The 26,836-nt window shown below is 40.3% G+C and overlaps 1 protein-coding gene across 3 annotated transcripts in view; it reads left to right on the top strand.

Moving 5' to 3' along the window:
* Positions 1-26,836, top strand: part of Dlc1 (DLC1 Rho GTPase activating protein) — a 385,945-nt gene that overhangs the window by 160,640 nt on the left and 198,469 nt on the right. For all 3 annotated transcript variants that reach the window (XM_028872374.2, XM_028872373.2, XM_028872372.2), the window contains exon 5: positions 23,394-23,427. In XM_028872374.2, the coding sequence (XP_028728207.1) occupies positions 23,394-23,427 (34 nt within the window). The remainder of the gene's footprint in view (positions 1-23,393; positions 23,428-26,836) is intronic.

The raw sequence follows: 26,836 nt of genomic DNA, 5'->3' as shown, positions 1-26,836 counted from the left end.
GATCAAGATATTCTGCCTGCTTAAGACCTGCCAGCTGCTTCCCATTGCAACCAGCCACAGATTTTTCCCAGGCTTACACATTCAGCCTGTGCCTGCTCCATGACCTCTTTCCTGTAGCCTCCTACCCTTTCTCTATGCCTCAGTGCCTCTGGCCTTGGCCTTGGAACACACTAAGTTCCTTCCGTGTCCAGGGTTCCTGGCCTGCTGCCCCTCGGCCCTTGCTTCTCATGTCTGTGCTGAGCCTGCTTCTTTTCAGAACTGTGATGGCTTCTCAAATGCCACCTCTAAGACAGCTGCCTGCTGTGACTATTCTGGCTAAAGCAACCCCCTGCACACATTCCATGACTCCCTTTTCTCTCTTTCCAACCCTGTATCTGAATATGACATTAACTGATTCATTTCCCCAGTGCTCAGTCTCCACTATTGGAAAGTTAGCTTCTTGATAGGGGCTTTGGGTTCTGTTCATTACTGTTTGTCCAATACTGGAATAGAAAAAAAACACTCAAAACATATTTTGTGTCTGACTGTGAGTGTTTTCTTTTCTACTGTGGAGTCTGGTGATATGAAAAGGTTTGCAGAAATCTGAAAATTTGATGTTAGACAAAGAAGGAAATGTCAATCTGACTGATTGAAAACTACGGATTTTGAGCTATGTGAATTTTTACTTTATATATCTTAATAAAGACATATTTTAAATGGTGGCCTGAGAAGTGTGCTTTTTTTTTCAGCATTAAGGTCTAAATTTAGTTCCTTATGCTTGCTAAGCAAGTGTCTTCCATTTAATTATATCCCCAGCCTTCTCTTATTATTTTCAGACCAGTTCTCACCTATTACCCAGGGTCTGGAACTCACTCTGTAGACCAAGCAGGCCTTGAACAGGTGATCCTCCTGCCTCAGCTTCTCCTACAAGCTGGCATTACAGGCCCACTGCAGTTCACTTTACAAACACTGGAAGAGTCTTTTTCCAAAGCCCACTCTAACCCACTTTGACTGATTTGAGTCTTCCTTGAACATCTCCATTCTTCATGTGATGAGAAACGTATAATATTGATTGGAAAAGGGTGTCTTGAAAGGAATGATTTAAACATAATCAGCAGCAGCAGCAGCATGAGATAGTGTAAACATAATTTTCAAAGTTGTATAAGAAGCAGTGAGAAGAGGGCCACGGACATTTCTCCGAGGATGAAAGCACTTGGCACGCAAACCCATATAAAAAGTGATGCGGTGGCACACATCTCCACTCCCAGCTCTCCTATGCTAGGATGGGGTGGCAGAGATAAGTGAAGACTCAGACTGCATAAAGGAATGAAACCATGTAAGACAAGGAGATAATATCAATATTCTGTAGATGTATGTAATGTAAAAATATTTATCTGAAGTCTAAGACATTTCAAAAAGCAAATCCTATTTTAAGCAGTACAAAACATCCTAGGATTCAGTGTTTATGGAAAACTTTTTTGGTTTCTCGTGGTGTCTCTTTTCTTTCCTCCATTTAACTAAAACATTATTTTGGTTTTGGTTTGTTTGAAGATTTCTTTTGTTCTATCACTTTTTAATTAGTGCATGGAAAATCGGGGAGGGGGCACATTATAGCCACAGAATTTATACTTAGTATGTTTGATCACCCTGGTTCACTCCCCAACGCCCCATCAAACAAGAGCATAGGAACTCTGAGAGTAAATGCACTGTAGAACAGACAGAAGCCAGCTTAGGAGAAACTGGGCAAATTGACTTTTTACCTTTCTGCTTGCTTGCTTGGTTTTTGAGGCAACAGTTTGCTCTAATATTTCAGGCTGGCCTTAAACATGTTATAGGCTGGACTCAAACTCATGACCCTCCTACCTCAGTCTCTCATACTGAGATGACAGGTGTGTACTACCATATCCACCTTTTCCCCTCCTTGCTTCTCCACAGCAATAGGTGTTTTAACAACGTGCTTATCTTCATCTCAACCCATCTTCAGCTTACATGTTCCTTCTTTGGGTTTTTACCTTTCACTGAGACAGATCTATTACAATACTGCAAGGCTTTGAATTCCTTCTCTGTGTTCTCAACTCATAGCTTCATAAGCCTCCCCCAAGAACTTCTCTTACAAGAAAACATCGTATTTTCCCTCCTCCATCATTTTCTTGATGCAAAGCAAATCAGAGCAACACTCATCACTCACAAGGCTGTAGTTCCATTGTTGAGAAAGAATTTATTTTTGTATCATAACAAGTAATTTTAGTTAGAAGTGTATTTCATAATTTGGGACTGCCACTTGTTTCATGTACTTCTGGGTTTAAGGGCTTTCAGCTGTTTCATGTTTCAGGCTCCATCAAAAAGCAAGGCATTGGGGCAGCAGAAGCACGTAAAGAGGAGGCTAATCAGTTGGTGGCCGATGAAAAATAGACAGACATGAAAGGGACCTGTGAGCCAAACAGAGCCTCAGAGCCCTTCTTCCTGGGTTCTGCCTCCTCCAGTTTGGCCCCATGTTCTAACATTCCCATAACCTTCTAAAATGCCACCCCCCCCCAGACTAAGTGCTCAGATATCATAGGGGACACTTCCTCTTCAGACTATAACAGTGGCCACACTTGATCACAGAAAGACAAAAATCAAATGAAAAGTTTAGGCTTGCTTGCAAAGCACTCCTTTATAGAATTCTATAGAGGAGTTATCACCCTCTTTTAATGACGTAGGCCTTGGTTTCCTGGAAAATTTTACAAGTATTGAATCTAATACTTGATCAAAATATGTGTATGCAGCCTGATGAAGTTCTACCTCAGCCAGATTTTGCTGGATTCTTTTCATTGTTAAAATTTAATATCAGATGACTCATCAACCAAAGGCAAAAATGAATATTGTTTTAAGACAATGTACATAAATCAGTGCTCCTTTCTCAATTTCAGATACAAATAAAGACTGAGCATTAGATAGGGATTTCACATCAGCTAATAAGAGCTACTTGACATATGAAAGATATTGTACTAACATAAGGATGACAAGAGGCAAGAAAATATGTATGCCTCTTCTGTCCTTAAGGCTAATATAATTTGATTTAGACAAGTAAGACCTGAAATTATTAATATACAATGAGAATATACAACTAGATTTTAACTAATAAGAGGAGAAAATCCAAATTAGTAGTAGTATTTCCTAATCACATAGAAGATAAGGCATCAAACATACCTCAAATTCAAGTAATCCCCAAAATCAGTAAACAAATGGAAATTTCACAAGGTCATTTAATATTTTTCTGGTCCTCTTGACAGATTTGATGGGAAGAACCCAGATATGGATAGAACTTCCCACATAAAAGTTAAGATAAGGATGGCTTGAGCCAGGTTGACGTAACTAGGATTCCATTTATCCCACAAGCTCTACCAACAACAGGGTGTTTCCTAGCAACTTCTAGCAGTGTCTTGAGACATGCCTCTACTCATCCCTGAGTCTGCATCAATAGGGTTGCTTTCTGTGTTTATATTTATCTTGATATAGGAACACTAGGGTACTCTGTGACATCAACAGATGCTCGTAAATCTAGAAAGCAACACCTGTCTAAAGAACCAATCTGAGGAGAGGGAATAAGAAGATTTTTTGTTTGTTTGTTTGTTCCTTTGTTTGTTTGTTTGTTTGTTTTCGAGAGAGATAGTCATGAGCCATTGCAAGGGAAGAACATGATTTGCCGTGTTTTTTCAGGGCTGAGCTGTTTCTCATGCAATGTTGACAAAAAGAGTGAAATGTATGGATCAGTATCTGCATCAACGATTTGGTGATCAACGTCTTAACTTCCTTCCCTCCCACACTCATTCTTCAGTTTCCTGCCATCCTCCATTCCCACCACATTGCCACATCTAGCTTCATTATATATTTTGGAAATCTGCACACTAGGCATGCACACCAGGCAGCATGGTCACATGTCCATTCTCATCTGACTTGATGTCAGATCACTATATTCTATGCACTCTCTGACTCGTTTCAAAAAGTCTTCTTTCCACGTGCTATCATTCCTGGGCTGTCCCTCTAATTCCACTCTCCAGTCTCAGCTACAGCTCTTTCCCTTTCCATAGTCTATAACTACAGTGTCTTACTCTCTAGCATAATGATCACATTTGTATGTCATCCCAGACCTTGACTCTGACCTCCAGACCCCTGCAATGTTGAAAAGCCTCCCAATTTTCTCAGTGAAACTTGTACAGAACCAAATTCAGCTCCTCATCACCCAGCCCACTCCACCAGAAGACCCCTCTAACTCCACAGATGTTCTATACGGGTTCATATAGCAAGAAGCTAAAGATCTTTAACAGTAACCAGTTCCATACTCCCAATCAATCCTTCCCTAAGCATCCGCTGATGATTCTTTCTTTGCCCATACGTGGTTGAGGCGTGATCACCCTCCACACCTGACCCCAATTTACCTCAACCTGAGCAGCAACCATGTCTCTTTCCTGGTCTTTAACCTATGCATGCTATCTCAGCGTTTCTTCTCTTCTTCTACATGCATTCTCCTTAGAGTAGCAAGCACTATCTTTTAAAACCAACGATCACTTAATACATCTTCTTAAAACCCATAGTTCAGAGTCCTGGTGCCTTTCATTGCACTCTAGGCAGGCAGAGGCAGGAGACTCTAGGATTTCAAGGCCGGCCTGGACTACTCTGGTTCAGAGTCAGCAGGAGATACATGATGAGATTCTGGTAAAAGTTCAGTGTTGACCATAAACGACAAGGCCATGTTGTACCTAGTGCTGCAGTCCTCAACCTGTGGATCGCCACCCCTTGAAGGTCCAATGGCCGTTTCACAGGACATCCCGCTTATCACATATTTACATTACCATGCATAACAGCAGCAAAATTACAGTTATGAAGTAGCAATGAAGAGAGCTGTGGTTGGGGGTCACCACAACATGAGGAACAGCATTAAAGGGTCACAGCATCGGGAGGGTTGAGAACCACGGAGCTAGTGTATCAATCACTTCTCATTGCTGCAACAAGTCCACATCGTAAGCATCTTCGGACAAGAAGAGTTTCTCTTGGTTTGCATTGTCATGGCAAGGAACATGTGGTTGTGTTCACGACAGTGGATGTGGCTCTCCCACTGGTCTGGGAGTGTGTGAAAGCTGCCTGCTGCCTCTCAGCATCATAGGAAGCAGAAAGCTCAGGCCAGAATCTGGCCGGGGTATCAACCTCAAGCCCACATCCCAGCCATACACTTCCTCTAGTGAAACGCCATCTCCTAGAGGTTCCACAAACTCCTGAAAGAGAAACATCTGCCGGGGACCAAGTGTTCAAATACATGCACATGTGGGACATTTTAAGTTAAAAGGCAGTGCCTAGTCATTTCCTATTTCTATAGTGTCGTCCTCAGCCATTCTTTGATTCTGACCCAATATGATTTTTATATTCTTAAAAAAAAAGCCAAGACTTCTAGGCTGGAAATTTTGCATATGTAATTTCCATGCTACTACATCAAACACTTTCCTACCTATACTTCATCCATCTGATTTCTAGGTGTCAGCATGCATGTAACTTGTACAGGAAAGCTAAATAAGGCTTTCCTCTTTGAAATTTTCTTTCATCATTGTTCACAACATTGAAGTGTCATTTACGTGATTCACTTAAGTACTTTGGTTTCACTACTATATCCTATGTTCCATGAAGCTGAAGACTAGATGGACTTTAGATGACCTTTAATAACACCAATGTCTGGTACAGTATATAGTAAATAGAGGAGACTCAGCACATATTTAGTGAGTGGGTGGGTGATAATACACAGTAAGAAATGAGGACACAGAAAGCAATTTCATGCTTCTTTTTTTTTATTCAACATTTTTATTTTAGTCTGCAAATCCCTAAAGTCAAGTTTAATGTCAAAAACCAAAGTAATATTAACAAAATATAACATTATATATTAACATCTTTAATTTTCTCAACACTCAGATGATATTAAAACACTCACTCTTATGGAATTTTCATGCTTCTTAAAGTATGGGGCATAAAACATCAGGGAAATGCACTTGCATCCATTTGTATGTACTGAATTTCCACATCAGGCCTGGAAATGGTCTTTGTTTAGTCATATCCCACTCGATGACATTACACTTCAATGCCTGCCCCACGCTACCAAAAACATATCACAAAAAAACCTGGAAAGTGGCCATAGCGGTTCATTAAAGCCAACTACTATATCTCCTAGCCTTGGAAAGCAATTACATTATTGCCTTGGAACTTACAGAAAATAAATTTTTTAACCTCCAATACAGACCTATGGATCCATGACGTGGTAAAAATCTAAAAGCAAGGGCAGCAGGTGATACTCAGAGCCAGTAATACAGCTAACCAGGTGTGGGAATGCCTAAAGAACTCAGTTCTACACTCTTATCACTTAGACACTCCTTGCTTGGCAAGCTCTTTCAGTAGGTTTAGTGGGAAAAAAGAGCATTGCGGCCCAATGATTTCTATCCAAATAAATTGGCTCCCACTGAGGCAGGGAATGTGGTCGGAGGCTGATGAGGCAGAGTGGAAAGAATACAGACAAATTGATGTTCAGTATGTGCAAAGGAGACATTTTGGGCCCTTCAATGGCTTAACTGAAACTTAAGATACTACACACACACACACACACACACACACACACACACACACACACACACAAATGATGCATGAACTGCTAATGTATACAGCAAAGATACAGTAGACAGAGCAACGATTCATGTGTATCCTAGGACATATCTACAGCATTGTAAGTGAGATCTCACATACTACTAAAAACAGCACACAATATGAATTTTATTTCTTTCTCAAATTTTCCACGCAACGACATGAGTTCTCTGGTAACCCTGAGGTGTTCTTGTCTCACTCTAGTATAAACACTTACTTGGAGGGCAGCTGATACCCCAGTGATTACATGTTCAGTGTAGACTCCCTTCAGCACAACTCCGAACCCCCCACTGTCACGTGCCTTCCTCTGCTTCCCTCCTAAATACTTTGTACCCTTTGGATACGAATGCATCTTTCCTCCTCTTCATTTTGATATGTCATAATTGTCATTATCCTCATTTTCATGAAATCCCATCCAGTACTGGTTAGCAGGACTACTTTCTATTTGTAAGAAACAACATAAATCATGCTTCAAATGTGAGGCCAACTGTCTCTGTTCTCGGTGTCCACTTTTCCCGGACAGCATCCAGTCCTGGTTTTCATCCATGACAGTGCCAAAAGTTCTTTTTTTCTTTTCCTTTGTCTGTGAATTCTTAAGTCGCCTCAGCATTTTCCAAACGTTTCCAGCAGCTGTTTGTCTTCACACGAAGGGCCGACTGTTTGCTGCGCACAGCCACTACACAGCCTGCTCAGTTTAAGCGTCTACCTTATTATGATCGGCTTCAGACCCCGCCCGCTCGTCCATCTCTTTTAAAGCAGTGCTGCAGCTGCTGGGCCCTGGGAGCTTTGGGTGTGTGTGTACAACATCACTGTCTCAGGGCACGTTCCACTGTTTGGGAAATGTTCTGGGGCTGTTGCACAATGAACTACGGTTATGAGAGGCATGAAAAGAAGTTGTGTGTGACCTTTTCCTTCTTGCCATATTTGAAGCCGTCTTCTCAGAGACCTGGCTCCCTGTACAAACCTAGACTCCTTCGCTAACCTCCCCCTTCCCCTTCCTTCCCAGGCTCCCAGAGCTCCAAACAAACCATCCCAGGAAAAAAAAAAAAAATGACACTGAACAGCCTCTGAAATTTCCATCTCTTTCTTTCTTCTCTTCGAAGTTGTTTCATGCACTAATTGGCACAAGTTGCAGAGTTCTAGAAGGAACTTTCAGTGAGGATCACACTGGTTTATTTGCAGTCTCTCTGTCTCTGTCTGTCTCTGTCTCTGTCTCTCTCTCTCTCTCTCTCTCTCTCTCTCTCTCTCTCTCTCTCGTGGTTCATTCACAGGCCTTTGTAATTTCAAGAAACTCAGATCTTTAGCATTCAGTGCTTAAGCAAAATCAATCATTTGGATCATCTGACAGTAAATAATGCTCATATAGCATCACCAAGTACTGTTGAAGGTTACTTGTTCCTCCAGTGATGCCTGAAAAACACAGATGAAAAAGTCACACACATAAAACACCTTGGAGAGGCACTAAGGGAAATAATTGCTACCCTGATCCCATTTCAACTTCAATAAAGACTCCTGCCTCTGCTGGGTTCAGTTTGACTGTGGTTTGGAAAATAAAATTTCCATTTTTCACACTGTAAGTAAAAGTGCATCATTTATATTTGGTTTAGGAGCTGAGGACACTCAGATTAACAAAGGGAATAAAAAGGAAGCTAAAGCCAGGTCATGCTAGGGAAGGCAAAGTTCATTTGAAAGTGGTGTTTCAAAAAAAAAAACCCAAGAGTTAATTGTTTTATTTTAATTATTTGATGTGTTATGTTTTGCCTTCGTGTAGGTCTGTGCACCATGTATGGGCAGAAGTCTGTGCTCCAGAAGTCCAGAAAAAGGTGTTAGAGCCTCTGGATCCGGAGTTATAGACAGTAGTTAGCTACCAAGTGGGTGCTGGGAACCGAACCTGTGTCCTCTACTACAAGTGGTCTGGACTACTGAGCCATGTCTCTCGACTCAAAGTTTCTCTTATGCAATTTTAAGGATAAATCCCACCACATATTCCTCAATAATATTAACTACTGCGGCTCTTGAGGCCTTGGCAGTACTTTTGGAAATCTAGCTGTTAGCACATTGAAAAGTACAGCACCACCATCAACAAAATATAAGAAACAACAGAAATGTGGCTAGGTCTCACTCTGAAGACATAATTTTCTAAAATAAAATTTTTTTAAGTTCTCTATCCTGTCTAGAGGATGGTCAGAGGCATCTCCAGGAAGTTCCTAGTTCAGCCAAGGAAACAAAATCATGGCAATATGGACATACATTAGCTATGAGCCACATGGCTGGATTAATCTAAGGAATGCCACACTGGGGCATCTTCTCATATTTTCAAAGTCTAAATTATATTTACTTTATAATCTAAAAAACATTCACTTTCAAAATAAATATTATCACTAACTAATAAAATGCTTATTTGATGTCTTACAGGATTACCATAAAATAAAATATGTAAATATTTAAGAACAATAGGACATTCCTTTTGCTACATTGTCTTAGCTCAGTGTATATTTAAATATGTTATGAATAACCAACTGACGGGGTATGGTCACATCAACACTACTTGAAAGTTCCCTAATGGAACTAAGATACTCAGTTGACGGTACACAGACATCAATAATTACAAATTAAATAACCATCATCAATCCAACCCAAATGCTTCACTGTATAAAGTCATGAGAAAATTATAACAAAAATTAGCAGCTAGCTTTTTGTATCTTTCCATTTGGTCCACTGCAAAGCAAAGAAGTACTATAAGTCCGTTTTAGCAACAGACATTTGGTTGTGTTTTAAAACTATAATGATCAGTAATAACTATGCATGCCTGTCAAAGTAACCAACAGATAATGGCTTACGTATTTTGATTAACAAAATAAATTATTTAATACAAGAAATGTATTTTTTACTTTGAATTTCTCTTATTATGAAGCCAAATGGATTAAAGTTTTTGAAACAAAAGTGTATTTTCAAAACTTCAATGAAATAAATTATATTTATGCATATAATATATATAATAATATACACACAAACAGATGTATGTTTGAGCTTACCCCAATAAATCTTTAATTTTCTAATTCTCAACATTTCTAGGGTAGAGAATTAAAGGAAACACAACGTTTTAGATGGAATTTTGACCCAAATACTAAAAAGAAAACATTCTAGGAATTAAAAATAGACTCAAAAAAGAACACTGCATGCTTGCTGAGTTCAGATAAAAGGTGCCTGAAAAGTCGGCCACCTCTTTTGAATGGCCTGTCATGTGTGAGACATAATGAGGATGGCTTACAGGCGGTGACTTTGAAAATGCATTTGCTTCTCTGAAAAGAAAGGACAGAGCGTCAGCAAGACCTCCCTGTGTCCCAGAAGCAGATGAGCTCCGCCTCTGCTTGTGCCTCCCTTGATGCAGGATGATGCCCGTGCAGAGGGCATGGGTGGAAGGGAAGGGTGCCACCCCAGCCATGACATTTGCTCTGTCTCTAGAATATTCTAAACTGCTCAGGCACCCTGTTTGTGGAACCACCTTGAAGTCTCTCTTTGACGGCAAGTTTCCTGTTTAGCCCCTTGCTTAGTAAAGTCTAAATGCCTTTTTAAGGTGCAATATTCTTTCTTGTTATCATTTTCCTTTTAAGCAGCCATGGTCATTTGGTTGTCATTGGGTCCCTGCTATATTGTGTGTCATTTAAAAGGGGAAATGGGTATTTTGCCATACTTTTATTTTAAAGGTAAAGCCAAATATATCTTTGTTAATTCCAGAAAGTAGATCATTAAATGAGTTACACTCAATACAAAGGTAAGGAGACCCCAGGATCCAAGTTCCTCATAAGGAAGAGTTAGCAGGATAAGTCTTCAACCCCCTTGATAGACCCCACAAGTCATGAGGCCATATATTCTAAATTAGCAACAAGAAAGAAGTTGGAGATAATGAAGAATCATCTTACTCATGTTTCCAGCTAAGATTCTCAGTAATGGTAGTAGCACAAGCCTGTTTTGCCAGAACTCTGGAGGCTGAGACAGTTGGGTGGCCAGGTAGAGGCCAGGCTGGCCTACTAAAGTAAGACCCTATCCTAGAAAAAAGAAACTAGAATTCACTTGTTATATGTCAACTTAATAAGCCAAGCCAGCTTTGTGTTATTCTAATAATAAAAGCATTGTGGTGATATTTTGTTTGTGCTGAAATGTGATATTTTATTTGTATGTTAATAAATAAAGTTTGCCTGGAGATCACAGGTCATAGTGAGCCATAAACAGAAGTCAGGCAGTGATAGCACATGCCCTTAATCCGATCACATGGCAGGCAGCCTCTGTGTGGTCAAGGACACAGCCAAGTGTGGTGACACACGCCTTTTTTTTTTTTTTTTTTGGGGGGGGGGTTCGAGACAGGGTTTCTCTGTGTAGCTTTGCGACTTTCCTGGAGCTCACTTGGTAGCCCAGGCTGGCCTCGAACTCACAGAGATCTGCCTGCCTCTGCCTCCCGAGTGCTGGGATTAAAGGCATGCGCCACCAACGCCCGGCAACACACGCCTTTAATCCCAGTACCAACCATAGAGATCTGGAGGTCTGTATAGATAAGCAGTGATGAGGAAGTAATGTGGCTGGGCTTAGAGCCAATGAGAAGGCAGAACAGGAAGTCAATAAAAGTGCAGGTTAGACAAGAAGAAGGCCTCTCTCTTGGGAAGCTATGGCAAGGTGGTAAGCTAAGGTTAGTCGGTAGCTATTCACTATTTCTTTGATCTCTTCGGCTATTACCCCTGTATTTGGCTCTGTGTTTCTTATTTAATAAGACTGTTTAGAAATTCATCTACAAAGCATAGAAATAATGGTTGAGGAAGAATGCTAGGGGGACCTGGGTGGAAGAGGCAGGCCATGCTGAAAAGCCAGTGCTGGCATGCCTCCCTAGCTTCCGATTGGGAAATAGGATCCCAGCCATGCAGTGAAGTTACTTCAAGGCCAGACGTCATCCTGCTCTGCTCTCCCTTTCTTGGCATTTTTTTTTTATTTGCCAATGTGCTCATATTTTAAAAAGCAGTTCTCTACATTGTTACTACACCAATTGCTTTTGAATTTGATGACAGGTATTGCTGTGAGTTGGATGTGGTCTCAGTGCCCCCAGGTCTCCATGTGTTGAAAACTAGTCCCCACTACGAGGTCATGAGAGGCTGAAAAAAAGTCAATCTTGATATGCTGTTTAGAGGTCCTACCCCTGGAAAGTGGTTAGGACTAGATTAGTGTGGCTCTTCCAGGACTGAACTCTGGAAGTTGGTAAGAGATGGGTAGACCCAGAGGTGCAACATGTGGGTATGTGTTTGTCATATGATACCCTGCATTGCCTCAGAGTTCCCTAGCAAAAAAAATTATGACTAGATATGCACACCGCACCTTTCCTCTGGAGAATCATGAACTAAAGCAAACTCTTTTTCTTTACAGAGCAGTCTGCATTGTTTTGTGGTAATAACAGAAACTGTATTGATACCATTATAAATAGGCTCTCTGAGATCACAACTGGTTGATGAAAAAGTTCATACCTACAAAAACAATCTCTTATACCATTGTCCAGAGAAGTTCATCTCACCTGATATTGTTTCTTTGTATAGAGAACATTACATGAAACTGAACTACAAAGCATCTAATATATCTCATGAAAATGTACATTTTCTTACATTGTCATAGAAATAAAGATGTGGGGATGAAAAGATGGCTCAGTGGTTAGGAGAGTGTCCAGCTCCTGCACCAAACCAGAGCCCAGTTCCTAGCTCCCACACTAGGCGACAACCACCTGTGACTTCAACTTTTGAGATCTAACATCCTCTTCAACCCTCTTCAGGCGCGCGCGCACACACACACACACACACACACACACACACACACACACACATACACACACACACACACACACACACACACACAGAGTGAGAGAGAGAGAGAGAGAGAGAGAGAGAGAGAGAGAGAGAGAGAGAGAGAGACATAGATAGATGTCTCCTTTGTTCTGGTAAATGTACCCTTAGTCAGTAATGTCTTATTTAGAAGTTGAAGAGGGGAGGTTTGGACAGCCCAGGGCTCACGTGGAGTAGAAGGGTTTAATGTGTTATAATTTATTGTTCCTATTCAAGCCATCGCATAGACTCACTGAGCATCTCACAATAACCAGTTTCTCCCCCCCACCCATATCTCGCCCAGTTGTGTCTTATTTCCAGTAGTTGAAAACAATATCCTGTCTAGCTTACTTTTACCCATAGTGCAGAATATTGATAGAAAATGAAACATTCGAGCCCAGGAGAGGCAGGGTAGACAAAAATGTAAGAACAGGGGTGTTGTGAAATGTCTTCTGAAGAGATCTGAACATCCAGTCATTGCAGACAGAAGAATCGTGACAGATAAAAAGAAATATATATATATATATATATATATATATATATATATATATATATATATATATATATATATAAACATTTCACCCAAGCCTAGCGTAGTAAACTAGAGAGTTCATTGGGTTGAATTACAGGACTGTTGATAAGGAAATACAAACAGGAGTATGGATGAGTCTAAAGCAGCTGCGTCAACAAAAAGTCCACTTCATGGTGGATGGTGATTCGCAGAAACTACATCCATGGGACTTGGTGAATAACTGGCAGATAGTGCAGCTATCTGTATCCACCACCACTTGTTGCAAACAAACGCTTCTCTAGTTAAAGCTGGGAATGGTATTTATCTGCAAAGAAACACATGGCTGCTCAAGGTGCTGAGAATAAGTGACCACTGAGTGTTCAGTCCTAAAGAGGACGATTAGACCACTCCCTCTGAGACTCAGGGAACGTCGTAGAAGGAGAGCAGAAAGAAGGTGAATGTCAGAAAAAAGTGGGGAAGTGCTGTCTTCTGCAGGACACAACCAGGGCGACCATGATCTCACAGCAGCTGTGGCTGTCTGCAACGGGCCTGCAGAAGGCTGGCCTGTCAATAACCAATCGTGAGTTGGGGCTACAGGGACCCTATAGCCAATGGGTGCTGCAGAAGGGAAAGACATTATCTTTGGTTATAAAAGCACTAATGAACCTACCAGGCTCTGCTGGATGGCTCCAAAGTCATTGTGACACTGGTGGTCCTGGTCAATCTCAGCAAGTCACACATCACAGAAGAAAACCAAAAAAGGCAGGAATGGGAGAAGGGAGCCTAGAAAGAAAGGGGTAGAAATTGATGGTTGCAGGGGTGTTCGGTGAGTGAAGGCTGTATTAGTTACTGTTCTGCTGTGTGAGAAAAATGCCATGACCAAAACTTAAGGAAAAAGAGCTTGCTTGGCTTATAGTCTGAGTGATAGAGTTCATTGAGACAGGGAAGGCATGCTGTGGAGGCAGAAGCAGGAAGCTGGTTGATCATAGCTTCATCCACACACAAAGGCTATACACCCTTTGTAGGCTGTCCCAATGCTGTACTTCCTGTTTAAGGTTCCATGACCTTCCCAAACAGTGTCACCAACTGGGGACCTAGTGTTCAAATACATGAGCCTATGGGGGGCATTTCTCATTCGAACCACCACAGGGGGCAACAGTAGCCAGAGTGCATTAAATACAAATGTGAATTTTTCAAAGAACAATTCAGTAGGTTATTTTTTTAAGGAAGGGACAAAAAAGAGTGGCTGGCATAAAGCAAGCATCCGGTGTCAGCTCAGGAAACATTGCCTGTTCCTTATGTCATTGAGGTCTATTGCTCAGTCCTTTAGAATGGCTGACAACTGTAGCCAGACCCTCTTTCTTACCTGGATTCCCTCTCTAGTGTTCCTTTCTCAGCCCTTTTCTACTCCCCTTGCTTTCTGCCTCCTCGTGTAACGTGGGTCCAGGAAGTCTTCCCTTCTTCTGTGCAGAGGTCCTACCCTGTCATGGCTGAGGATGCGCCAAGACCCCAGTGGATGCCCAGGATCCTAGAACTCTTTTGTATTATATTTCTCACATACAAATAGTGATGTTTAAATCATTGAGTAGACACTGTGAGTGAGATCAGCAATGATTCTGCAGGGTGAAACAGTTCACAGAGGATCTTAGCAACCTCCAAAAAGATTTTTTTCCTCTTAATCTAAGTACTCTCACCTTTCACTTAAAAGGAGACATTTAGTGTTATTATTTTGTAACCTCATATAAGTATATACTGTATTTTAGCCATTCTCACACCCATACCTTCCTACTATGCCTAAACCCCTGCTTCTAACCAAGTCCCCTTCCTAATTTCTTGTCTTATTTTTTCCTGTTTGTTTGGTTTGCTGTGCCCTGCTGAGTGTAATCAGGGTTCCCTGCATGAGCATGCATGGAGGGTTATTTACTTGAGTGTAGGTAAGTTATTGGTGGTTATACCATTGAAGAAAATAACTCTCCCCTTCCTCAACAACAGTAACTGCCAATAACTTCTCTGGAAGAAGAGAGGGCTCATGAGCCCCTTCTCCCAGATGCTGTGGGATGGTCTGTATGTCAAATCTGTTGCTCTGATTGGTCAATAAATAAAACACTGATTGGCCAGTAGCCAGGCAGGAGGAAGTATAGGCGGGACAAGAAGGAGAATAATTCTGGGAAGTGGAAGGCTGGGTCAGAGACACTGCAGCCACCTCCAGGACAAGCAGCATGTAAAGACACCGGTAAGCCACAAGCCACATGGCAAGGTATAGATTTATGGAAATGGACTAATTTAAGATATAAAAACAGTTAGCAAGAAGCCTGCCATGGCCATACATTTTGTAAGCAATATAAATCTCTGTGTTTACTTGGTTGGGTCTGAGTGGCTGTGGCACTGGCGGGTGACAGAGATTTGTCCTGACTGTGGGCCAGGCAGGAAAACTCTAGCTACACTCACACATATGTGAACCCTGTAGGGTTTGCATATAAATTCTCCAAACTAGAACTCTTCCGACAGCTAAACACTTTGTTAACGTTAATTTTAATTACTAGAAAGAGAAACATGCTGCTCAAAGTTATATCACCCTTATAAATGCATCCCATGCAAGAAATTATCAAATCACTCCAACAAAAGAAACCTACCACTCTGTACTCCTCAGCCAAGCCTCTCCACTTGCTCACTCCACACATTTCACACAAACCTTCCTTACATTGTCCTCTGGCAGGCTGCGGTTGGCACCAGAGCACGGCTGGCTGGCAGGTCGTGAGAACCATGGCAGTGCATCCCCAGAGGTTCTGTTACCCTGAAATCAGGAGTTAGCCACCTGTGGCCACGTATATCCGTGTACTTTGCTAACCTCCATAGTATTCTTGAATGAGGGACAGGGGAAGGAAGAGGTGTTTGTCAGATTAAATCTGGATAAAGTGGGAGAAGCTGCTATCTCATAGTTTGTCTGTCATTTTAGATTTTTATATTAAAGTAAGAAATTTGCTCTCTGCATCTGCATCTTGTACAACAGACAAGACTATCACAGGTGGACATGCAAACCACAGTGGTTCATTTTAATGCAACAATCGGTATCTTGTATCATCAAACGTGAACATTCTGATTGGGGAATCCATGTTAATCAAAATTGACCTTGGCTTTCTAGGGTATACCGCTGTGCTCGCCATCCAGATCAGCTTTCCTGGAGGAAGAACAAAGTAGAAAGGAAATGGGGAGTAACAGAGCCCAACACAAAATGGAGAGAGTCAGGTCCATTCTGAAGTCTGAGAAATTGAGTTGGGGTCCATGACTTTATTGATAAAGGACATTTGTCCTAGAGTAGTTATTATGTTGATCATAAAAGAGAACCAAAAATAACATCAAGTTCGCCTCTTAATGAATGGCAGAGACCTCTGACACTTTACAGACTGATCCAGGCTTCTGCCTCAAAATGATAACATGGACATACCTGCACCTCAGCATCCATCCTCCAAAGGGCAGAGCAACTTAGAAGATCTCAGTTTTGTTGTTAAGGAAGAAAAGCTTTATCTTGGTTCATAGTTCCAGAGATTTCCATCAATGTTCAGTTTGCTCCTTTGCCTGAAGACCTGTTGACAAGGAAGGCAGTATCTACATCAGGATAAAGGGCAGAGTTCACCTCATGGTGGCCAGGAAGTAAAAAGACTATCAATGTTAACATGATTCACAACTTTCAGATGTCAAATATTGAGGCATTACTTATTATCATTCTCATTTCCAAAAGTTCTCATACCATATTTTGGTTTCAACGAATGTTCTTGAACTCCAAATGTCCTCCTTAGTTTCCACTTTCAGTAGTTTCTTTTCCCTTAGGCTTCCGATAAGAAGCTTCAAGAGAAATGAAAAACATCAAAGAAACTTTACCTTCAGGAAGGAATATCTGCATCGTAACCAGCCCTGGAGTTGTGGGCATCAGAGGTTACAGAGACCAAAAGATACATATTTCAAATCAAATTTGTCAGTGCTTAGCACTACAACGTCTATCTCACTGCAACAAAAATATTTCTGGGGCCCAGCCAAGAGCTCACTTACATGGAGCAAGGTGTGATAAAAATAAATTCCAACGCAGTGAACAAGGTTAGCGTTTGTCAGAAGTAAATTTATGGATGTTATTCAAAAGGCTTTCATCTGTACTCTTCGGCGGCTCTGATATGACAGGGTAGTGCTTTGACAGAAAGTTTGTGAGCTGCAGATAGTGAAACAATGTGAATATTACTACATTTTGAGGGAGATGGATACTACGCAGACACTGAACTGCTGAAGTGAATTTAATCTTTTATTTTAATATAATTGGTAATACTTATCATGTCCCTGATAGGTATGAATTAAATAGTAGTTTGTCTCTTAGCCTTCTCAGAGACTAAATGAAAAAGAAGAAGAAAACAAATTCATGATGCTAGCTGTTTTTCTTTGAAACTAGAAATAATGTGGGCCGGGCGGTGGTGGCGCACGCCTTTAATCCCAGCACTCAGGAGGCAGAGCCAGGCGGATCTCTGTGAGTTCGAAGCCAGCCTGGGCTACCAAGTGAGTTCCAGGAAAGGCACAAAGCTACACAGAGAAACCCTGTCTCGAAAAACAAAACAAAAAAAAAAGAAAGAAATAATGTGGAATTATGTTAAACTATTAACAAATACTTTTATGTATTAAAAAGTATATGCTTTTATTCCATTCTCCTAACATTACACATATGATATGTAATTTTATGTTTGCCGTATATTTATAATTTATGAACTGCCTATGAAATTCATTTTAATTTGAAGAAATTTGAGAGTTGGGTACAGTTTGTTTTCATTTGAATGAAGACTCTCACTGGAAAGCAGAGTCTTTTGGACAATCTGATATCATCTACTCCGGGTTATAAAGTAAGTTAAGTGGATTCCTGAGCACTGGGAAGACTAGAGCCCTGGGAGAGATAAAGCCATGGTGATTGTTGGGCTCCCCGTGGCGTAGGAGACAGTGCTGTCTAGAAGGTTCTAGTCTCGCTCCAATATGGCAGCCAAGTGTCTGCAACATTGTGCAATTCATTTCTTAGCCTGCTGAGAGCTTGGCATACTCACAGCTGCCATGATGGAGAAAGAACAGGAGGGGTGCTCTCAAAGAATGACACATAGGCCATGGGTGACAGGCCAGCCGAAGCAGAGGCAAGTGTGATAAATGAGTAGCTACTTAACTGAGAATGCATTATGAATAATATAGCCAAAACCTGCAATCCACAAATACATCGTTTTTTTCTTATGAAAAGCAAGTTTAAAAAGAGATATTTCTTTAAAGTGTTTTTTTAAGTCTTAAACAATTTATAGATAAAGATCGGAGAAATTATGATGATGGTCCTCGGAGATTTGAAATTTGATGACTTCTAAATCCTCTATCATGAAGATGTTCCTAAAAGATGACCTCAAAAGCTAAAGAAATACTTCCTAACCCAGAATAGGTGATATCATACTGCCCATCAGACTCCATTTGCCAGTGAGACTCTTCCTTCAAATGAAAGCAAACTGAAACCACTGAGTGGATGGCTGTATTACACACTGAAAGGATTTCAAATAAGTCTATAAATGATGAAGAGAGAACTAAGCCCATTTCCCTACGTGCCCCCTTTTTTTCCATGTTTCCTTTCATGACTACTCAAAAAAAAAAGTACACTCACTAACTCTCCCTGCTATCAAGTGTGAGTCCCAGCCTCCTCCCACTGCCTACAATGGGCTCTTGAGCCCTCATCTGAGACCCAGGCTCTTCATCACCAAAGGATACTTTCCCATCATTTCTAAGGACACAATTACTCATTGTTAAATTTTCTCTATAAATTGATTTTGAGAACATATGTGAGTGTTTTAAAAGGAAGAGAGTAAGTTATACTGTCACTAATTCATTATGAATTTAACTATTTTTAGAAGGAAAATGGAGGAAATTCCTACAGAAAAAAATAATCCAGACACTTCTACATAAACATCTGTAATATTTGAAAGAATTCCAAATAAGCACAGAGAGAGAGAGAGAGAGAGAGAGAGAGAGAGAGAGAGAGAAAGAGAGAACACATAGAGAGAGAGGGAGAATGAAAGACAGATACTGAGAGATGGAGATAGAGAAATAGAGACAGAGAGAAAAACAAAAACTGCCAGGCAGGGCTCTTTGTGTAAAGGAGACAAAGGAGCTGTCTTTTGATGGAGTCTTCTAGACTATTTCTCTATTCTTTGAAAAGATTGACCATGAAAAAAGCCTTCTTGATAGTGACACTGTATGGTACTAATTCCAAATAACCAAAAAAAAAAAAAAAAGTGTTTTATGTAACTGAAGGAAAAAGCATTTTGATAAAATTTATTTATTATAGAGAAAAATGATATCATTCCCATCACCCAGAAGAAACTAGATCAACTAGAATCTATTGCCATTGTGCTGGAGTGCATTCTGATATGACGTCTTTTCCTTAGGCTGCTGTCTCTAGTAGTATAATGGTTGCTGTAAGTCTCCAAAGGTGTCAAGTAGAGTTCAAGCCATTGGTGCAGAGAGCTGCCCTCCCAGGAAACCCAAAGGCATGACATACATAGGTAATATTTCTACAAGTCATGTCCAAGTCAGCTCTTCCTTAAGCGCATTTCACATCCAGAAACATGAGCAGCCAGCTAAGCTCCCACACACAGCTTTAAAAGTGCTCATTAAGGCAAATTATTTCCTCTTTTTTTACTAAAGAGCTTTCTTTTCAATTACTTTTTTTAAAAATTCAAGTGAAAAAGCACCTTAATTTGCCACCAAAGTCTAGCACCCTTCCTTAGGAGAGCTATTAGAAAGTCAGAATATGCAGGTAGTAGTGGTTTGGACCCACAGAAATGGTGATATTTCTATCATTTGAATATCATAGAGGAGAATAACAAAATATGAATGATTTCCCCCTCTCATTTGGAAGTTATTAGTAGACTTTCCTTTGTTCCATTGAGAGAGAAGAAAATATGAAGTTACAGAGAACCCATATGGCCAGCAGAAAACCCCATTTAATTGCTTTATTGCCAAAAATGTTAAATAACTTCCTGAAGAGGCAGTTCAAATGAAACATATGGCAGCTATTAGCAAGGGACCCTAACAAATTCAAAAATATGCTTTCTATGGGAACTTTCTCATATCATAAGCAACAATCATATTTAGTATGTTCATTCCATTTGATGAACACCTACTTTGCAATTGGGTGTGTACAGCCATCTGGCATGAGAAGTCTTTGGTAATACGAAGAATAGATAGTTGGACACTCTGGGACCTCAAAACGAAGACCCAACTGTACTCATCAGGCATATCTTGGAAATCAAGGGGGAAAAAAATCCCCTTAACAATGCCTCCTTCACAAGGGTCCAATGCCTGAAACCATTCCATTTCCACCTAGATAATATTTTGTTTTAAGATTTATCTATATTTTTATTAATGTGTACTTGTGTTATGCAACATATATGGGTACCCCGGGATGCAAAAAGAGGGTATCAGATTAATTATTCAAAGTGGGTGTTGGGAATCAAACTTGGGTCCTCTGTGAAAGCAGCAAGTGTCTTTAACCACTGAGTCAACTCTCCAGCCACCCTCCACCTGTGTACTCTTAGTCATCTACTACCTAATCGTTTCTTTTAACACCATACCAGTGATAGAACTGACCACTATCACTCAACATCCACTGTGTGGAACTATTTTTTGTCTGTTCATATGTCTTTCTCGACTAGATTGTGAATTCCACACTGAAGAAAATTTTTAGATTTTTGTATCCACGTTATCTTAAGACATGTAATTAAGAGTCAACAAAAAGCTTTAATTAGCTGAATACTAAGTGCCAGCATTTTCTAATTGCTTCAATGCCTTATATCCCTTCCTAAATTCACAAATTTAATCAATTTATGCATAGATCATTTTCTGGAGAGACAGTCTGGCCTCAAAAACAAGTGAGTGGAGAGCTATCCAGTTGTTATTATGATGTGGTCTTGCTTGAAAAGAGAGATTGTCACCATCTAGGAACATTAAACTTTGACTCTCTTTTTTCTACTTTGTAATATGACTGTGGCAGTTACTTAATGGAAATGAGATTTGGTAAATTAAAGCAGCATGTGGAACATGGTAAGATTCCAAAATAATCAGCATTAGCCACATGAAATATGGACATGGGGCATATGAAGGGTAAAATATTTTTGTCTTATAACTCAACACAATGATTATTCTACATACTAAGGATACATTTTTATAATCAAATACAATATGGGAAATGTCTGTCTATTGTTAGTCAACTTGTGGTTTGGGGCAAGAGTTTTAATTTATCTTAAATGCCTAAGCTATAAGAAGAGGATGATTGCCTAATTTCTGTCCAAAACAAATATATGCATGTATATTTTGCAATCTCAGTTGATATCTTGTCAGAGATCCTCACAGACTTGTTTCCTCCATCAACCAGAATGCTCTGATAAGTAGGCACAGAGGCCAACATCCCAAAGGGTGTGTCCTAGTTTTCATAATTGACCTTAGGACCACACCCAAGCTACTGGAATCTGTAGGACTTCAAAAGATAGTTCTGAGGATCTAGTGTATTTATGTAGGTAAAAGTTTAAATGTATACCCTACATGTACTAAACACAAAGTGTCAGTTAATTTATATTGGAGTCTTCCTCCATGAGTATCCTCTCATTCCCTGTTACCTACATTCACAATCTTGCCAGTAATTACAAATCTTCTATTGCCAGTACTCTTAGTCACTCAACAGAACTTGATATTAAAAACCTTTCTGCTGAAGACACCATACACAGAACATGGGAGAAATCAAGCTGGTACTGATCTAGAAGCTTGCTCCCTGATGGCTGGTTTTCATGGCACCAGAGGGTCTTATGCAGTATGCTAAGGAAGAGATGTCATCAATCGTCTTACCCAACTGTGAATTCTAAAAACTTTGATAATGACTAGCCCGGCAAGATATGTCCATGGGTGTAATAGTGGTGTGAATGTTATGGAAGTGACCAACAGTTATCCAACTGGATTCAAGGCCCACTCCACAAGAGGGCATGTACTGTAAACTTATCCAAAACTGCTTGGCTAAGGAGCTCATAGAGAACCTATTACTATTATTTTGCTAAGTGGAAAATGCAGTAAACTTTCTTCTAAGTGTGTATCCCTACATTCAGAGATTAGTGCATCTCTCAACCTTCATCAAAGAAGTCTCTTTCCACAAGTACCTTTCTCTGTCTGTCTCTCTCCCTGTCTTTCTGTCTCTCTGTCTCTTTGCCTCTCTGTGTCTTTCTCCTCTCTGTCTCTGTCTATGTGTATGTGTGTGTGTCTTTGTTTCTCTCTCTCTCTCTCTCTCTCTCTCTCTCTCTCTCTCTCTCTCTCTCTCTCACACACACACACACACACACACACACATACACACACACACACACACACTCACTACAAATCACATGCATAAGTACCTTTCCTGTCTTAGCTCTGCTGTTGTTCTCTGAAGACAGAAGAAGCACTAGGTAGTCTGTAGTTGTCACATAGAAATCTCAATGGATGGGTCACATAGACTCGTAAAAGCCTCTCTAATCTGCATGCATACATACAGGTATACCCACACACTCAATCTATATGCACCACACACACACACACACACACACACACACACACACACACACACACAAAAGTTAATGCCTCTGTGTCATTTTAAACAAGAGTAACTGAGAACTAGAAATTCAAGCTCCTTAATTCATTCTGGGTATTCACAAAGAATAGCGTTAACAGTTGGGCTTCTTAAGCTTTTGAAGCATTTCATTTTACTCATTCTGAGCCTTATGCTTAAAATAATAAAAATAATAATCAAATAGAATGGACATTTTTAAACCTTTCATATCAATAAATAAACCCATAGAATCCCTGCCCAGAGTAATAGTAAGTAAGTAAGACTGTTCCTTTTTCTGGGTACCTGGGATGCCTTATGGAGGGCATGATATTCAGTTCTCCCAGCAGCCCTATGAAAGACATGAGATTTTTCCATCTGTTATAAAAGAGGCTGGGTAGCTCACTCAGGTACTTAATGACAGTCGAGAAAGGACAAAGTCTTGAAATGTCCAGACACTACTTTGTGGGTCTCCCAAAAATAGGACAAAGACATTCATCCAAAGTCAGAGGGCATATTAGTCTAACATAGTGCCAATGCCATTTAAAGATAATATAAATGGATTCAAACTTCAGACCAGAGAATCATTATGGATTGGACGTGGCTCTCAAAGCCCAGTCTAATGGCTTCACAGACTGCTCCTCAAGTGCTTTTTTCTACTATTTTATCTAGTTTTTACTACATTTATGATACATTAATCCTAGTGATATTAGTTAAATTTGTCTAGTAGGGTCGTAATTTTGTGCATCTCTTCTTTTTTCAGGCTCTTCCATGTGTTGGAGAAAAGGAAATGGCTGGTGAGTTGACATTTGGATTGTGTTTTTCTCCTACCTATTGTAGAATGAAATTCCACCTTAAAATAGAAATCTCTCTAAGTATCTAAAGTGCACCAATCTCATCAATTTCTGTGGGAAATGTTATTGTTGAATTCTTAGCAAAAAAAAAAAAAAAAAAAAAACATCAGTTCTCAAAATGGAAAAAAATTATGGCTTTTTAACATCACGTTGTACTGTGTTTAAAAAAAACTTCTTGTAGCCTTACAATTAACTGCAATTGCATTTGTTTTCTCTTGGGGAAAAAAATTGATATTGGCCAATGTGTTGAGGATTGGTCTTTGAAAACTGATTGTTGGTATTTATCAAGCTTTTTTTTTTTATCTCACGTATCTTGTTCAGTAGTCAGAAATAGATGTGCTTGGTGGTTAAAATGGACAGTGCATAATGGAAAGTAGTCAAGAGGCAATGTAACTGCTGGAGAAAAGATGGTCTTGTTTTTCACACTCGGTGATGATTGTAATTATTCCACAGTACTGTGCGAAAGTGGGAGAGGGTTGATGAGAGACGTGAAAATAGGAAAAATTAGGCTGGAATTGATGGAATTGCATACTTTGAAGTCTGCTGGTCTTTCTCAATATTGTCTTCTGTGGTCTACCTAAAGAAAATCAAGACGAAAGGAAAAGCAAAACCAGTTTGAATGCACCACGCCAACTTGAAGCATGTCACTTAGTTTACAGACATGTGACCTTATTGAGATCATGCATGTGTGATGTTTAAGATCAACAGTGGAGTCAAGTTGCATAGAACCAAAAGACAGTATCATGACATCAAGGCATCAAGTGCTCTAATGAGTTTAGGGCTTGTGGAAGATGAGTTTTTATTTACTCATATTTATTTATGTATTTATTTGGAAGAAGGAAGTCTGCATACCATAGAATGAATATGGAAGTCAGAGGACAATTTATGGGAGTCAGTTATTTCTTTCTACCACATGGGTTCTGGAATCATACTTGGGCCTTGACGTTTGGTAGTGAATGCCATCTTCATCACATGTGAATGGTGATGTTCATCTGTTCTTATGGCGATCTTTCTTTGTAGCTAGACAATTTCCACACAAACAACTTAGCCCTTTAACTCTGCGAGCTGAACTTCTCTATCCTGTTTAGATGGTGTCTGACTTCTTCACTCTAATAACATCGAGAACCCCAAAGAATAGGAGGACATGATAAAAATGGATCCAATTTTCTATGAAGGGAAAATGAAACTTTGTGTTATGTATGGACTCTGATCATACAGATTAACCACCCTTCTCTTATCAGGTGAATTCAAAGTAAGTTGTCAAACCGCACCATGTCGCCACACAGATTTTGCTTGACTGTCTAGTTAAACAAGAACTAAATGATGGCCGGGCGGTGGTGGCACACGCCTTTAATCCCAGCACTTGGCAGGCAGAGGCAGGTGGAACTCAGTGAGTCTGAGGCCAGCCTAGTCTACAAAGTGAGTTCCAGGACAGCCAGAACTGTTACACAGAGAAACCCTGTCAAAAAAAAAATCTAAATATGATTAAGTGTGTACATATACCCCTCAAAGACAACTAAGATTCCCATTTTTGTCTGGGGTTGTGATATTCTCTGTAATTCCCTATATTAGCTGTGATTTAAACAAAGTGTATAACGGAACAATATTGTCATCTTACGCCAGAATGTCGGCAAATTCTCTCATTCTCCCAAGGAAACCATTCAAGTGTACACTGTTGGCTGGTGGGAAGAGAGAGAAGGGAAGGAATATGCCCCTGACTGAGGAGACAGCATAGCAAAGAGCCAACTCCTTCCGCCTCCACTGAAATGGTTCCACTTGGACATGGGGGAGTGCTTCGTTGTGTAGTTTCTCTGGTATTTCAAAAAGACTATTGTAACTCAGAACTAAGCGCAGCATAAGCAGAATGCACCAACTACTTCCCGTTCCCTTGCGCATTCTCCACCTCTGAAACAGGAAAGTGAAATTGACGGCCACACTTTCTAATATCCAAATTTAATATTAAAGAGGCGAAAATCTCAAAGCTGATGTCTGTGTGGTGGTGCACGCCGGAAGTAGAAAGGCAGAAGCTAGAGGTTCACAAGTTCAGTGCTGCCTTGGGGCTACTTAGCAAAGCCCTATGTCAGATACAGGACAAGTGTGACGGTACAATCCCACAATTAGCATTGAAAGGCCGATGCAGGAGGGACAGTTGAGTTCAAAGGAAGTCTAGACCACATAGTAAATTGTAGACCAGCCTGAGAATTGCAGAGAGAGATCCCGTCCCAATAAAAGATGAAAAACGGTCAGCAAGTTATCTCAGCTAGCAGAGACTCTACCACCAAGCCTGAAAACCTGAGTTCAATCCCCAGGACCCACATGGTGGAAAGGCAGAAATTGTGTTCTGACCTCCACATGTGCAGGAACACACTCACATACACCAATACATACATACATACATATATACATACATACATATATACATACATACAATGTAAATTAAAAGCAGATGGAGGGAAGAAGTTGATAGACTCAGTTCATGGGTTTTCATAAGCTCTCTCTGAAGAATTAAATCAGCTAAAATATGTTATCTTGCCCAGGTGCAAGCAAGGCACATGGATGTCCCCTATCACATACTTGATGACTCACACTGAATTCATTCAAGTAGAACCTTGTAGCAGGAATCTTAAAAGTTCTTATTGATAAAATCAAACCCGAGGCCAGTTATTGGGGTGAATACTGGAAGGTCAGAGAGACAGAACAAGCCACAGCTATCTCACCTAGCCGGATCCTCAGCTGGTCTTGTCTCCTCAGACTGGAAGCTTCTGTGTCCTCATCCAGAATGAATCTCAGCTGAACTGTGCTGCTAGAAAGCCTGAAGCTTAACCAGCCAAATGCTGAACCAGCCAAACGCTTCTAGTTTCTGGTCCTCATGCCTTTATATCTTTCTGCTTTCTACCACCGCTCTCTGGGATTAAAGGATGGCTTTCTGGGATTAAAGGCATGAGTCACCATGTTTGGCTGTTTCTAATGTGGCCTTGAACTCACAGAGATCCGGAGGGATTTCTGTCTCTGGAATGCTGGGATTAAAGGCGTGTGCTATCACTGCCTAACTAGTGGCTTTTCTGTTCTCTGACCCCAGATAAGTTTATTAAGGTACACGATATTTTGGGGAACACAATACCAACACAGAACCTGTCTTCTTATCTATGTTAAAACATTTATATTTCCACAATATATTCCTAAACTAATTTTACTTTATAGCTCCCTGCATGAAGTATTATGCTTCTGAGGAAATACAATCTTTGAAAATACAAATGTAAGAAAGAGATTTTATGTCTTTAAAAGTTAGTGAGCTCCCCTGTGAAGATGACTCCTGTATGTGAACATTCTGTGAATAATGGTAATAGATCAT

Source organism: Peromyscus leucopus, chromosome 17 (assembly GCF_004664715.2).
Source record: "Peromyscus leucopus breed LL Stock chromosome 17, UCI_PerLeu_2.1, whole genome shotgun sequence".
Lineage (NCBI taxonomy): Eukaryota > Metazoa > Chordata > Mammalia > Rodentia > Cricetidae > Peromyscus > Peromyscus leucopus.
Note: the sequence above shows the minus strand (reverse complement) of the source record. Positions and strands in the feature narration are given on the sequence as shown.